The 15,341-nt window shown below is 42.2% G+C and overlaps 1 protein-coding gene across 3 annotated transcripts in view; it reads right to left on the bottom strand.

Annotated features, from left to right (window-relative positions):
* Positions 1–15,341, bottom strand: part of FRY (FRY microtubule binding protein) — a 274,917-nt gene that overhangs the window by 84,831 nt on the left and 174,745 nt on the right. For all 3 annotated transcript variants that reach the window (XM_037986846.2, XM_007960079.3, XM_073013220.1), the window contains exons 30-35: positions 13,471–13,570; positions 12,985–13,156; positions 6,199–6,455; positions 5,572–5,718; positions 4,283–4,451; positions 2,934–3,024 (exon numbers count right to left, since the gene is read on the bottom strand). In XM_037986846.2, coding sequence (XP_037842774.1) covers positions 2,934–3,024; positions 4,283–4,451; positions 5,572–5,718; positions 6,199–6,455; positions 12,985–13,156; positions 13,471–13,570 — 936 coding nt within the window. The remainder of the gene's footprint in view (positions 1–2,933; positions 3,025–4,282; positions 4,452–5,571; positions 5,719–6,198; positions 6,456–12,984; positions 13,157–13,470; positions 13,571–15,341) is intronic.

The raw sequence follows: 15,341 nt of genomic DNA, 5'->3' as shown, positions 1-15,341 counted from the left end.
ACTCCATGTTGCTTCCCTCAGCTCAGCAATGGATGTGGTGGAAGAGATGCCCCACTCCTGAGGTGTGTTAACACAGCAGTCTGGGGCAGTGTTTCTGAACAACCCTGTCTCTGTAGGCTCTTTGCCTATAAGGACTGTAAAGAAAGGAGTAAATCACTCTCCTCCGAGATGGGTTACTGAAAGGGTAAGAGAAAGGGGACTGGTGGTGGTTGGATAGCTTACCCACCTCTGGGGCTGTGACGTTTCTCCTATTTTCATTCACTTACCAAATGAACACTTCAAAATGCCTACTATGGACAGCACAGTAGACTAATCACTGAGCATGGAAAAATGGGTAAGACAGGGGTGTCCAATCTTTTGGCTTCCCTTGACCACACTGGAAGAAGAACTGTCCACACTAACACAATAGCTGATGAGCTAAAAAAAATAAATAAATAAAATCACACACACTCAAAATCTCATAATCTTTTAAGAAAGTTATTCAAAGCTGTCCTGGGCCGCATGTGGCCTGTGGGCCACAGATTGGACAAGCTTGGTGTAAGAGATACGCAGTCTCTCTGTGTTCTCTAGGAATTAAAATCTGGTGGTTGAGATGAGTATGTCTGTAAGTACCTATACATCAACATGACAGAGATTACAAGGAGGGAAGGGTGATAAGTAGATTGAAGAGAAAAAAGGATTTTAGGCTGAGGGCACAGCCTACTTTCATAGAAAAAAAAGAACACAGTAGAGAAATAGTGTAGGTGCTGTATGGGATCAATGGAATAGTGGTGTCCATTGGGAGAGAATATTCATAGACATGTTTGCACATATATGTGAATATGATCAATCAACATGTTATAGGTAGACAATCAATATAAAATAATCTGATGTGTATGAATATGTGTGATATATATGTGTAGATAATTGCATCAGGTTTTCCAATGACCAGCAGAGATATGGTGACAGAGCAGGAGTAACAGCAAACAAGAAAATCTCTCTTGAAGATGTTCTATGATCTTGATATTAGAGAGATTACTGGCTTCTTAAGTTCAAAGGCACTACTAAAAACCAGGCAGGGCCAGGTGCCGTGGCTCACGCCTGTAATCCCAGCACTCTGAGAGGCCGAGGCGGGCGGATCACAAGGTCAGGATATTGAGACCATCCTGGCTAACATGGTGAAACCCTGTCTCTACTAAAAATAGAAAAATTAGCCGGGCATGGTGGCGGGCACCTGTAGTCCCAGCTCCTCGGGAGGCTGAGGCAGGAGAATGGTGTGAACCCAGGAGGCGGAGCTTGTAGTGAGCCGAGATAGAGATCACACCACTGCACTCCAGCCCAGGCGACAGACCCAGACTCTGTCTCAAAAAAACAAAAAACAAAAAACAAAAAACTCTAGGCAGGACACTCAGAACTCTGGCCCTAAACAGGCCTTTGTAATGAGATGTTAATACATGGAGATCTATCACCTTTCTACCTCAAATAAAATTCAGAGGGGAAACGCAGACAAAACAATAAATTATCAAGAATGTTATACTCTAGTGAGAAAGTAAAAATATCTCTAGAGAAATACTGTGATTTTTATCATGAGGTAGTTTTCCAAAGAAGGTATTATTAATAGCAAATATAGATTTAAAAAAATATCATGCTAATTAGTAATCTTGTACCTTCACTAATATGGGGAGTATATTACTAATATGGGGAGTATAGTAATTAGTGAAGATTAATTAAGTATATTAATCTTCACTAATATGGGGAGTATATTAATCTTGTACCTTCACTAATGTGGGGAGTATAAAAACCTTTATTCATTCCTGAGAAAGAAATAAAAGCCTTTATTAGAGAACTACAAAGGACAACGTCTATAATTCATGATCTGCTGGGTTTGGGCTTTTAGTCTGAAGGGAAGCCCGTATGGATGAACATCTGCCTAAAGGTAACACAGCTGCCCAGCGATGCAGTGAGGAATCTGGCAGGCGCCTGAATTAGGGAAGGAGACTTCAGAGCCCCAGGGACAGGCAGCCCTGTGTCGGGTCATCTCCACGTCAGCCCCTGCTGTGCCCCAGTGTGCATGATGAAATCCTCAGGATGCTCAGGAAGCACTGTGGGCTTGCTGGGGCATTTTGGGCTAAGTGACTTATTTTCATTACTTTTATTTTTTGATTATTTTCATTACTTGATCCCCTAAATTGTCTTTAATATGAATTTGTGAGCATCTCATCCTTAAAAGGACTCCCTCATTACCTTTCACTATAAAATGCTCAGCTGAAGGCATTTTCAACACTGTGAGGATCATCCTAATTTTCCTTTTTTAAAAATTTGAGTTTTGTTTTTCTCTCCTGGTTTCTCTCCCTGCTCTTCACAGTCAACTGCAGGAAAGAGTGACTCAGATTTGACTACTGATGAGTAGTTCATAGGCAAGGCAATAAGGAGGATGAGGTATGGGGGAAATATTATTATTAAAGAGCTAATGTGGAGGGAATGGAGACTTTGTTTAGCAGGAAGAGATAGTGTTTTGGTTAACCAAGACAGGACAAAGCAAAAATAAAATAAGAATAATGATGTTTCATAGAACTCACCTCAAGATGACTACTCTATCCCTAAGAAATTACTCAACAATCAGATTTGAAAATTTCACATGGCATTTCTAATTCCAGATGGTCTGTGCCCATTAACAGAACAACTCATGGTTTTTACTAAGCCCTGGGATAAGTGGAATTCCACCACCAGAACAATACCCTTCTTAATCTTTCTCTTCTCTGACTGCACAGAAATAATTGTTATCTTTAGGGATATACAGAGTAGAGTCGGAAAGTAAGTCTCAGTTTCTAAAAACAAAGAAGGGTTTTTATGTATGTGCAAAATTTATGAAACTCCATAAACCTGTATTGATGTCTTTGTATAGATTATTGCAGAACATTACACTGGATATTAAGTCAAATTTCGGTACTAACCTTTCATCAGATTCTTTCAGTATCTTGTTCTCCTCAGCATCTGGGAAATTGTCCTGGCCAGCAACCACTGTATTGCTGCTAGAAGTGGTTCCTGTAGATGGGATTGGAAGAAAAACATTTAGAAAAAGATGCAAGCAGAGGGGTCAAGCTCAAGTCTCAAGTAATTCCAGGGAAAGATTTCCTGTAAAATCTTATGTTTGGAAGATTTTTTACATCTTCTGCACAATCTCAGACATTCTAAACAATCTTCCAAGCCCACACCACTGAAATGAGAGAATCGTAGACATCTGTTATGGTCAAACCAAATTCCTTAACTCTTGTAAAGCGAGGCTACATTCTTGAAACCTCTTCTTTCTGGCCACTTAGGTAATGAGCTTATTTATAGTGGCTGGCCCTGCTGTTGGCTGCTTTAGTATTTCTGGGTCCAGGAGTTACTAAACCAATGCTAGCGAAGTATGGCCAAGGACCTAGCACTTCTGATTGCTGTGCTACTGCTTCCCTGTAAGAACACTGCTCTGGTGGCAGGGTGTAGGGCGAACAGAGGGCACAGGAGACTCGGGGAGGAGAGGAATTGGAAGGCAGTTACTGCATGAGGTTAGGAGAAGGGAGGCAGGCTTCAAGGAATTTGAGGAGGATGGCATATATTTCATGAAAGGTTGCTGAGACACCAATTAACCAAAAGTGATAATACTTTTCGGGGGTATTTTAATCAACGCTGAAGGAATATTAGCCAAGGGAGGGTCCAGATACAAGAAGGAGGATCCAGAAATGAGATTACTGAGTGACTGCAGTGTCCTGGCTGGGATTGGCCTGAAATACAAAGTTCTGTGATGGAGGATGCTTGAGCCACAGATTCTCAGTCATATTTACAAGATCATTTCATTAACCCTACAGTCCCTAAGAGACTCAGTTATTCTCTTTTTTTGAGACACAATCTTGCTCTGTCACCCAAGCTGGAGTGTAGCGGTACAATCTTGGCTCACTGCCACCTCCACCTCGTGGGTTCAAGCGATTCTCCTGCCACAGCCTCCTGAGGAGCTGGGAGTACTGGTGCATGTCACCACGTCCGGCTAAGTTTTTCTATTTTTAGTAGAGATGGGGTTTCACCATGTTGGCCAGGCTGGTCTTGAACTCCTGACCTCAGCTTCGGCCTCCCAAAGTGCTGGGATTGCAGGCGTGAGTCCCCACGCCCAGCCCATGTCTCAGTTATTCTTAAGCCATCTCTTAATTGAATGCACACACAGGAATAAGAAAAAAGTAACAAACACATTCTTATATCCTTTCAGGAATCTACATGAAGGAAACCCCAGGGATCTGTGACCAGGTGTCTGCCCAGTGGCTCTTCTTACCTGAGGCTGCTGCGGAGGCCTTGCTGCTGGCCGTGAAGCGGTAGAAGGGCGGGTTGTCACAGTGCTGGACGATGGGGTTCACGGGCTCTGTCTGCTGCAGCTCAAAGAGAAGCTCTTCCATGGTTTGAATGGTGTTGTTACGGCACAAGTATATTGCCACTTTTTTAATCTGAGAAGAGAAAAAGAAAACAAGGGATGTTTCACAGAGCCTAGTCCACAGGAACGCCAGGTCAGTAAACCTCTCATTTAGATAAGTGTGTCATCATGCAGGAGCTGTCACCGTGATATAGCTACTCTTTGTGCTATCCTAGGACGAACCAAGGGCTCGGATTAAAATTCACCTCTCTTCACCTGCATGTCTGACAGCAGTGTGTTCTTAAAGTCCTTACCTTTACTAATGGCTAAGTTTTACAAAGTTACTTTTGAGGCACGTGAATTCTATCTAAACTGAAAACTTGCCATCAAAGGTCTCATCTTCAGAAAGAATTTTATTTATACAAACCCTGGGAAAAAACCGTTAGCTATTTTTGTTTTAAAAGGAATCCAGTCCCCTGCTATTCTCTTCCCCCCAAGAAACAAATGAGTTTTAGCTGTTTTTATGGTTTTAAATTTTAAAAATAACTCTGGATTAAAGCTCCACATTACTGCAGGCCTCAGAGTCCAACCTGAGCCCTGCAAGCCGCAGTGAGGCTTATGTGACTCGAAGCAGCAGGAAGGCATAAACTCGTCACAAAAACAACCAGCACAGAAATGCCAATTGAGTTTGGGTTTTAAAAATGCTGTCATTCTGTTGATCCTATCACTTTTAAATACCAACAGTAAATATCAGACATTGCAGAAGGATTTCTCTGTGCTTACTTCCCTCTTCTACCACTTGAATTTGAAGAGAAAAACCTGGATACTCTACTTTCTTATTCTGTTTCAAGCGCATCAAGATGTAAACATTCTTATTAGTAATAATACAACACTTTACTTAGTGTCTCTTACATAGTAGGTCCAATGTTTACAGAAGGCAGCTTTCGGAAACTGCCAAAAAATACCCACCCCCTGTATCAATAGGTTTCTGTGTCCCAAGGCTCAGAGCAAGGAGATGACAGAGGCATCACTAGCACACATAGCCAGTGTCTAGGGGGCAAGAAGGGAACTTTTATGTAATATCTGGATGAGCTCTCATGTGACTAACTGGACATTTCTATTTTAGCTGGAGCGAAGAGCACATTCTGACTTGCAAATTGCACATGGGAGTCCCTGCAGGAATAATCACTCTTGAAGGTCTGAGAAACACTTACATAGGGTAGGAGAACTGTGTCACTGCTGACCCCACAGAGGCTAATCAGGAACTGCAAGGTGATCCTCAGGTTGTTGCTCCATTTCTCATTGTTGGCTAAAGCATTCCAAGCATTTTCCATTTCTGGCCCAGGAACTTCATCTCCATACTATATAACAAAGTAAAAACCAGCCCAAGAGATGTGTGAAAACTGTAAGGATGCAAAATGTTTGACATAGTTTTGAGGGTCATGACCATCTCAAAATCATAAGGAGGAAACATGACCATTTATCAGAAAGATGCCATCTTTCAGCAAATAGTAATTAATAATGCACAAATCAGTCATGCACAACACCTATTCATGTGAGTTTTTAAAACATTAGGCTTATTTTTATTTTTATTATTATACTTAAAATTGCTGTAAGATACACATAACATAAAGTTTACCATCACCACCATTTGTAAGTGTACAGCCTGTGGCATTAAGTCCATTCATATTGCTGTGCAACCATCATCACTATTTATCCCCATTCATGTGATTTTAAAGGAATTCCATTTTCCCTGGGGTTTGACTAACCCATGTTTTGTTTTGTTTTTTTTTTCTGATGATGGAGCCGTGCTATTTGAAGCACATTTCCTCTGAGTTTACCTTGGCCGTCATGTACATGAGGTTGTTCAGGACGAGTGACGTGGCTTCTGGAGAGCCCCAGCCATTGCCTCTCAGCCCGTGGGAAGCAGTGACATCGCCTTCCCGGTCCTTGACTTCGTCCTCTGGGCTGCTGGGGCTCGACCCTGGGAGGAGGAGCCTGCTGTCCACCAGCTCGATGTTGTGCAGCCAGGGCAGCAGGTAGGTGAGCATGATCTGGCGCCCGTTGGGGTGCGTTGTGGGGAATCGCTGGCTTACCTCTAAAGATAATTGCAGTGACGGAGAGTCATTCATACCTTATTCCACAAAAATAAATTAAAATTCAAATGCTGGGCCGGGCGCGGTGGCTCACGCCTGTAATCCCAGCACTCTGGGAAGCCGAGGTGGGCGCATCACAAGGTCAGGAGATCGAGACCATCCTGGCTAACACGGCGAAACCCCGTCTCTACTAAAAATCCAAAAAATTAGCCAGGCGTGGTGGCGGGCGCCTGTAGTCCCAGCTACTGGGGAAGCTGAGGCAGGAGAATGGCGTGAACCCGGGAGGCGGAGCTTGCAGTGAGCCGAGATCACGCCACTGCACTCCAGCCCGGGTGACACAGCAAGACTCCGTCTCAAAAAAAAAAAAAAAAAAAAATTCAAATGCCAACTTGCAGACTGAACAGTGTCCTACATTTACAAAACATTTTCATATACAGGAGCTCCTCAAGGCCACAGAATCATAAAACCAAGGCTTGTCTGCAAGCTTGTTGCTCCACATCTGGTGCCCTGTGCAGGAAAGTGTATAGCACTGTGGGGCAAGCACAGGCTTGGTAAAAGTGGAGTGAGTTCAAATCTACTGCTAGCGGAAGACGTACCTCAGAGGGTGGACAAACTAAGGGACTCGGAGTCAGAAGGGCATGTGTTCAGATTCTACATCCACCACATACTAGCGGCATGTGACTCTGGGCTAGTTACTTAACCTCTCTGCTCCTCAGGTCCGTTGTTGGTAAAATGGAACTGACAGGGCCCCACATCAGGCTACTGTAATGACTAAAAGATACAATCATAATGAATGCAATGTGCTCAGCACAGTGCCTGTCACCCAGCAGGCTCTTATAAATTGTGGTTAGGATCAGTCTAACATCAATGATTATCTTTCCACTGGCCCAGTGTCTTACAAAGAGTCTTCCATGAAAAACTGGCTGTTAAAAAGTGACATGTGGATCTCTAGGAAGGATAAACCCAGTTTGCAGAGTCGTCTTGAAAACTGCTAAGCATGTGCAAGGTGCCTGCCAAGGGCTGCGTGTCCCTTGTGAGACAAGTGAGTCCAAACAGTGAAGCCCTAGGTCTGGTCCAGCCATTTCACCATTACTTTCTCTCAGAGCATTTTGGCATTGTTTCACTGCTGGCAGCATTTAATTTTATAATTCAAACAAACTTTCTAAGATAGAGAAGCACAGCATTATCTATATGCAGTAGGCTCCGATGTAATCTATTTCTCATATCTAGAGAAGAAGGTGTTTTATCCTCAGGGAAACTAGAAAGCTTGGTCTTATACAGGTGTGATGATCCAGTGTGGCAGTGCAATCTCACTTAGAGGGCTCATGGCTGCTAAATAATAGAACAACACAGATGCCAGGAATTATACCAAGATAATCCACTGGATCTTCTGAAACAGCAGCTTTAATCGATTTGGCCCTTTTCCTAAAATTAAAATTATAATTTTTTACTTTGGAGACCATAATGTTATATCACAATACTCAGACAGTGCTAAGCTATTATATTTTACATAGGTTAAAATTTCCAAATTTACTTGATTTCTACATTTACGGATATGTCTGATGTATGTGACTGTTATGTCACATACTCAAATCCCTATGAAATCAGAACATTCATTTGTCCCAAGGTACGGGGCATCTTCTAGGCGCAAGCCACTGTGCTAGACATGACAAAGACAGCAAAGACTGACGAATGATGCAGTTCCTGCCCCTAAGAAAGAGACTCAGGCAAATTATGTTGACAAATCACTCTGCGGCAAGGGAAACCGTGACAAATGAAATCAGAAAGGCACAGGGTGCTTTGGGGTTTCGGTGGTGGAAAATGACTTCTGGGTGCAAAGACTCAGAATTTAGTTTTATGGTGGGAAAACTATTTAAACTCCACTAGAAGGATCTGGACTTTGAAGAGGGGGAAAAAAAATTCCCAAAAACGAATAAGAGACAGAGCAGTTACTCAAAAGACCTATCTTTTAACAATGGTATAAAAATCTATAGACTTTTTGGAGCCAAGACTTATGTATTACATAATTTGCTTGTTTATTATGTTAATTGCATTTTGTCTGACAGACATCAGCACCAAGAGCGTAGGGATGTCTGTCTGAGGTATCCCAAGCACCCAGGTAGCTCCTGGACAGTCAAGGGTGGTTCCCTTTTTAAAAGGGAACAAGAAAAGAAAAATGCCATAGACATGCAAACAGCCCTCTATTCACGGCCCCAGAAATACTTTAAATAAAATGTGAGACAACATCAGTGGGATGCTCTTGTTCAGTGGACTTGAACAATTTGGCCGTTTACAATAATTAGGTCATTTGAAATTACAGGCAATAAAAATTTCACCACAGGGTTTATATTAAAAACAAGTGTTTGGAATCTATTATAACCTCCTAATTTTTCTGGGTTATTTTTAAAAAGTAATTTCCCATAAGTCAAAACAACCAAAAGGTAATTCTTGAAGGAAATGTAGGTTGAACCTGCTTGCAACTCATAGGAGCCTCTGATCTGGTTAAAGTTGCTGGACTATTTGTCTTCTCTCTCCTGAATCGTGAACCACTCCCACTTTACTAGCATCTCCCTCTCAGCTAATACACATGCTCCAATATCGCTCATCCTTACAACTCCTCCTCTGACACTGCACCTCGCTGGAGGGCCAGCCTCTCTTTCTACATTCTTTCCCAGCCAGGCCACTGCAATCTGGCTTCTGCCACTACCTCCCTGCAGAAACCACTGACAGTTACCAATGTATCTCAGAACTCCGAGAGTCATTTTCAGGTCTTCTCTTCTGGGATCTCTCTTGCATCGGAGGCTGTGGACTGCTCACTCTCTCCTTCTAAAGCTCTTTTTCCTTTACGTTTCCATGAAACTCTTCTCCTGAGTGTTCTCCCTCCATTCCTTCTCACCCTTCCGTCTTCCTCAGACCAGTCTGCAACAGTGGGGGTGTCCAGGTCCTTTCTTTCACTCTGTGCTCTCTCCATTCCTGATCTCATCTGTGCCCGTGGCTCTAATCCCTTTTATCCTGCTGTGAGCTGCTACTGCTGACCTCCCCTCAGTCCAGGCTCATACATACAGGAGGAAGTCCAGCAGACACATACAGTCAACATTCTGGGCTGGCTCCCAATCTCTGCCTTGCCCCAAACCTTCTCCTCTCCCTGTATTGGGTTTCTAGGAGGGTTATCACCACTGACCTCCTTGGTATCACAGTAGGCATTCTCTTCTGTGCCTCTGCCTGGCAGCTTTTCACTCTGGTTTCTCCTCTCCAGTCTCATTGGGCTGTCTTTGTTCAGGCCCTTATCATTTATTATTTCCTCCTTGGACTACTGCCATTGTTTCTTAACTAGCCTCTTCTCTCCAGACTGGATGTTCACTAATCCACTCTCTATACTGCAACCAGGCTTTTAAAAATGCAGTCTAATCTTGATACTCACTCTTCTTGTTTGCAACTCATCAGTGGCTTTCAAAACCCCAGCAGCTTGCTTGGATGCTCTCTCTGTTTACAGAGCTCTGAAGGGGGATTCAAAAAGTACATATGGAAGATTGCGGGCCGGCAAACCTCTTAGTGTACACAAGGCCTTCCAAGACACGATTTTGGCCTCTGTGTCTGTCCACTACCATCTCTAGCTTTTCCTGTTCCTGCACATTATGTTACCTAAGCTGACCTCTATATAATCCCCTAATTACATCATGCTAGTTTGTAACTCTAAGCCCATGCATATGCAATAGTCTCTTGGTCTGTAATGTCTGTCAGCTACTTGTCTGCTATGCAAATTTCTACTCCTTTCAAACTACAGCTGAGACAACTTCTCTGGGAAGTCTTCTGATATTCCTGGCCCAATAATTGATTACTCCCTCAGCTACTGTCTAATACACTGGCATTTTTCTTTTTCAAAAAATTGCATTTGCTATACTGTATCAAAATCATTTGATTGCACATCTAATTTTTTGTTTTTTGAGACACAGTCTCGCTCTGTTGCCCAGGCTGGAGTGCTGTAGCACAATCTCGGCTCACTGTAACCTCCACCTCTTGGGTTCAAGCAATTCTCGTGCCTCAGCCTCCTGAGTAGCTGGGACTATAGGCATGTGCCACCATGCCCAGCTAATTTTTATATTTTTAGTAGAGACAGGGTTTTGCCATGTTGGCCAGGCTGGTCTTGAACTCCTGGCCTTAAGTGGTCCACCTGCCTCAGCCTCCCAAGGTGCTGGGATTACAGACATGAGCCACTGTGCTTGGCTTGATTGCACATCTATCTTTACTGCTGGACTATGAAACTTTGATGGGAGATACTTTTATTTCTCTCTGTATTTCTGAAACCCAAGCACAGTGCCTAGCATGTAGGCAGCACTCAAAGCTTGGGTGAAGTGCATAAAAATAAATTTTAGTTTTGAAAGAAGAGAATTAATTTACTAAAAAGGCTTTCATTGGGTCTCTCCACTGTTTCTGGTATTACACACAGAAGTGACTAACTCTGCCTCAGGTAGATGGAGAGGTCTGCACAGTAGAGCTGGATGTTAAGTTAGAGCTTATGGAAAGCTGAAGTTAGGAAGAAAGGGCGAGGGCCATTCAACAGCATGTACAGAAGCAAAGATTTACAAGAGGACCTGGAATGTTGGTCAAAGATTCAGTAGGATTGGAGTAGAGGATTCCTGAATGAAAAGGTAGAAAGCAAGTTTAGAAAAAGAGTTTTTTTCCCCCACCCCTTGGCTGAGTTCTAATTTTATAGCAATGGCTTTGGAGGAAGACAGATCTAGATTTAATTCTGGCTTGGTTGCTTCCTAGCTATATGGTCTTGAACAAATTATTTAACATTTCTAAACCATAGTTTCTCATCTGTAAAATAGTGATGATGGTGTTGGTGGTCGTTGTGATAATTCCATGCCAGAACTGGGTCAGCTGCTTGGTTTTCATTACATCATTTTAATCTTCACACATCCTATAGGGTAGCCATTACTATTACAGATAAGAAATGTAATTTAGAGGTTCTGTGACTTGCCCACAGTCAAACAACTAGTGAAAGGTTGCCTGACTTCAAAGCCTCTGTTCTAACCACTGTACTATACCAGGGGTTATAAATATTAAGAGATGAATGCAATGCACATAAAGTGCCTAGCACGGAGCCTGGTACCTACTAACCACTCACTAAATATAGGCTGTTATCAGCTCTTTTTAGGACAATTGGGCAGAGAAGTTTAAGAACTGCTGTACATATTTGGCTTTGCATAGTGGATGGATTGCCACATGGAGGATAAACTGTAGTTAGGTAACGCAGAGGCAGGGAAGGACTGAGGAGGATCTGGACAAAGAAGTGGTGAGGTGGTGATAGCGATGGAAAAAGAGGATGAATTCAAGAGACCAAAGTCTGTTTCTTGACAAAGTGCGACATAAGCTTAGGGAGGAAGTTCGTTGATAAATACAATTCTTTTTTTTTTTTTTTTTTTGAGACAGAGTCTCACTCTGTTGCCTAGGCTGGAGCGGAGTGGCATGATCTTGGCTCACTGCAACCGCCGCCTCCTGGGTTCAAGTGATTCTCCTACCTCAGCCTCCCAAGTAGCTGGGACTATAGGCGCGGGCCACGATGCCCGGCTAATTTCTGTATTTTTTGTAGAGACGGGGTTTCACCACGTTAGCCAGGCTGGTCTCCAACTCCTGACCTCAGGTGATTAGCCCTCCTCGGCCTCCCAAAATGTTGGGATTACAGGTGTGAGCAACCACGCCTGGACTACCAAATGCAATTCTTTAGCAATTAATTTTCACAAAAACTATTAATGAAGATTGTAAAGAGTATGCAAAAATTCAAACTTTCAACAACTTATATATGTGGCAAAATACAAGCTACAAAACACCACCACTACCACAACCACCAAACAACTTACAGCAATTATATGTATTATAAATTATACTGTTCATATTTAGCTTTTGTGGGAAATTAGTTTCTTTGGGAAATTTATATATATAATGTGTGCAGAAGTTAGTATTATTAATCTAAGCACCTTACATTTGTCATATGTATGTTTATGCCTACACTGCTTTAGATAAAGAACTTTTTTTCATTTAAAAATTATTATAGAATTTACTTTCACATGTAACTGGATCTAGCCCACAGTAATTCTGACCTACAAACTTAGCATCACTAATTATCACTCTAAGATTTTTTTTTTTTTTTTTTTTGAGACAGTCTCACTCTGTCGTCTAGGCTGGAGTGCAGTGACACGATCTTGGCTCACTGCAACCTCTGCCGCCTGGGTTCAAGTGATTCTCCTGCCTCAGCCTCCCAAGTAGCTGGGATTACAGGCACATGCCACCACACCTGGCTAATTTTTGTAGTTTTAGTAGCGACAGGATTTCACCATGTTGGCCAGGCTGGTCTCAAACTCCTGATTCAAATGATCTGCCTGCCTCGCCCTCCCAAAGTGCTGGGATTACAGGCATAAGCAGCATCGCTCCCAGTCATAACTCTAATATTAAACTAGAATTTAAAAAGAAAAATTACTTAGAGTAACGAAATGATCACATATGTTATTATTGGCTATTGCCTGGTACCTGAGAAGAGGGGGAGTGTGAGTTCAGGGTACATCCTGGCCAGCTCACAGGACAAGAGGGTGAGTGACACGCTGTAGAGGGGGGGCAGCGGGCCATGTGTTCCATAGAGAATACTTCCCGGTCTTTGCTCAGCGACTTTCTTCGAGTATACGAAAAGCTTTGCTTCAAGGATCTATAAAGAGGTAGGAAAGTAAAAAGTAGTATGAAAAATATTAGCTGGATACTTCAGGAGCATTTGTATTTAACAAAGGTTAGAGGTAACAAAATTAATTAACGCCCATTTAAAAACAGTATTAAAGGTGAAACATCAGTTTAATTAGTATGTTTACAAGAGATTATATAATTGCTTTCTCACTCTTCCTAGCCACAAATGATATGCAGAAATAAACGAAGGCCTATCAATAAACAGCAATTAGGTAATCAACTACCATTTCTATTTTCTGCACTCAAGGATGGATGTTTTCTACGCCAGTCAATGATACGTGCCTGCATGAGTTGCATGGAGATTTCATAAATCTCTCTGTTGGTGTCAGAGGCCTTGAATAGAACAAGGTTTAACAATGTCACTATGTCGAAGGGATAGTTCCTAAAAACACAACAAAACAAAACAAAAAAAAGCATGGTTTATAAGACAGCATGGCTAGGTTGTTAACTCTTAAAATTCTAGCTGGCATGCTGACCTTGGTCACTTATTAATGACATTCCCACCCCCATTTGGCCATTTTTTGCTTCCTTCTTTTTCTATTTGTCGGTAGATCAAGGGAAATGACTTCATTTTGGTTTAAAATTAAATACTGGACACCAGGATAAAAGAACACAAACGTCTTATCTGATGCAAATGTTCTTTAATGCAAACCGACAAGTGAAAAAGACAGAAAAGGATACATGTACTAAATTTCTCAATAGTTCACCAAATTAATATTTTCATTTGATTCCTCTAAATTTATTAAGTGCCAAACAACGATCAGGAACAACGTGCAAAGTACCAATGATACAAATATAGCAAGGCTGGTCTCCATCCTTAAGGAGGGCTTACAGTTTAGTCATGGAGACAACCTGTACAGTCTAGTTCTGGTGAGTGTTATGGTGGGAACATCCACAGCATGCTACAAGAATCCTGATGAGGGACACCTACGTTAGATGGGGAGTAGGGAAGTCTTTTCTGAAGAGGAAACAAGTAAAATGGGTCTTGAAGCACCAGGTGATATTAGTCAGGGTCATGGAAGGGGTAGTACAGGAGTGTTCCAGATAGAGAGGACAGCATTTTGAAAGCTTACAAGAATGAAACAGCAAGATACCTATTGTAAAAGGGAAGAATCTTTGTGTAGTAGACTGAATAAAATAAGTAGAGGCCCAGAAAGAGGTGAGGTTAGGCCAGTAGGTGGGTTCAGAAGATGACGAGCCTATGGACTTCACCCTGAAGTTTCAGAGAAGCACTGCAGGATTTGCCACGGGGAGGGAGGCAATGGCATTCACTTTGTAAACAATCATTCTGGTTGCTGTGTGGAGAATGGATTGTATGGGGCCAAGAGTGGAACCTGTTACAAGAATCCAAATGGGAACTGATGAGGGCTTGAATTAGGGCAGAAACAGTAGAGACAGAAGGAAGGAGAGATCTGAGGAACACTAAGGAGATAAAATCAGCAGGATTTGGTAATTGATAGCATGTGTGGGATGGGGGGGAGAGGAACACAGAAAATAGATTATGTGGCAATTGGCAGTATAACCATATAGAATAGAGAGATTAAATTCATTTTTTTCTTGCTATGTAATCTTATTTAAAGATGTTATCTTTTCACCATATGTATTTTCTTATAGTGGAAAAGAAGTCATAAGTAGAAAACTCCTGGTGAGTTGAACTTTTTCTTTTCTTTTCTTATTTGAGACAAGGTCTCACTGTCACCCAGGTTGGAGTGCAGTGGCATGATCATGGCTCACTGCTGTCTTCACCTCCTGGGCTCAGGTGGATCCTCCTGACTTGGCCTCCCAAAGTGTTGGGATTACAGGTGTGAACCACTGCACCTGGCTGAGTTGAACTATTGAATGGTTTATATGTAGAAGGTGGGTGACTACTACTTATTTTCAAACAAACTTCAGGAAGAAAAAGACAGCTTGAAGGTGAAAAAACATGTTAGTTGTTTTTCCTTGGGATTCTTTTTTTGATTCCAAATAATTACGTCGTCTAAGAAGTTCTGTTTTAGAACAATCACTGCTTTGGTTTGAATGTTTGCCCCACCAAAACTCATGTTGAAGTTTAATCCCCAATGTGGCAGTATTGAGAAGTGAGACCTTTAAGTGGTGACTGGGTCATGAGGCTGCCCTCGTGAATGGGTTAATCTATTCATGGATTAATGGAT

The sequence above is a fragment of the Chlorocebus sabaeus genome, chromosome 3, assembly GCF_047675955.1.
Source record: "Chlorocebus sabaeus isolate Y175 chromosome 3, mChlSab1.0.hap1, whole genome shotgun sequence".
NCBI classification, from domain to species: Eukaryota; Metazoa; Chordata; class Mammalia; order Primates; family Cercopithecidae; genus Chlorocebus; species Chlorocebus sabaeus.
Note: the sequence above shows the minus strand (reverse complement) of the source record. Positions and strands in the feature narration are given on the sequence as shown.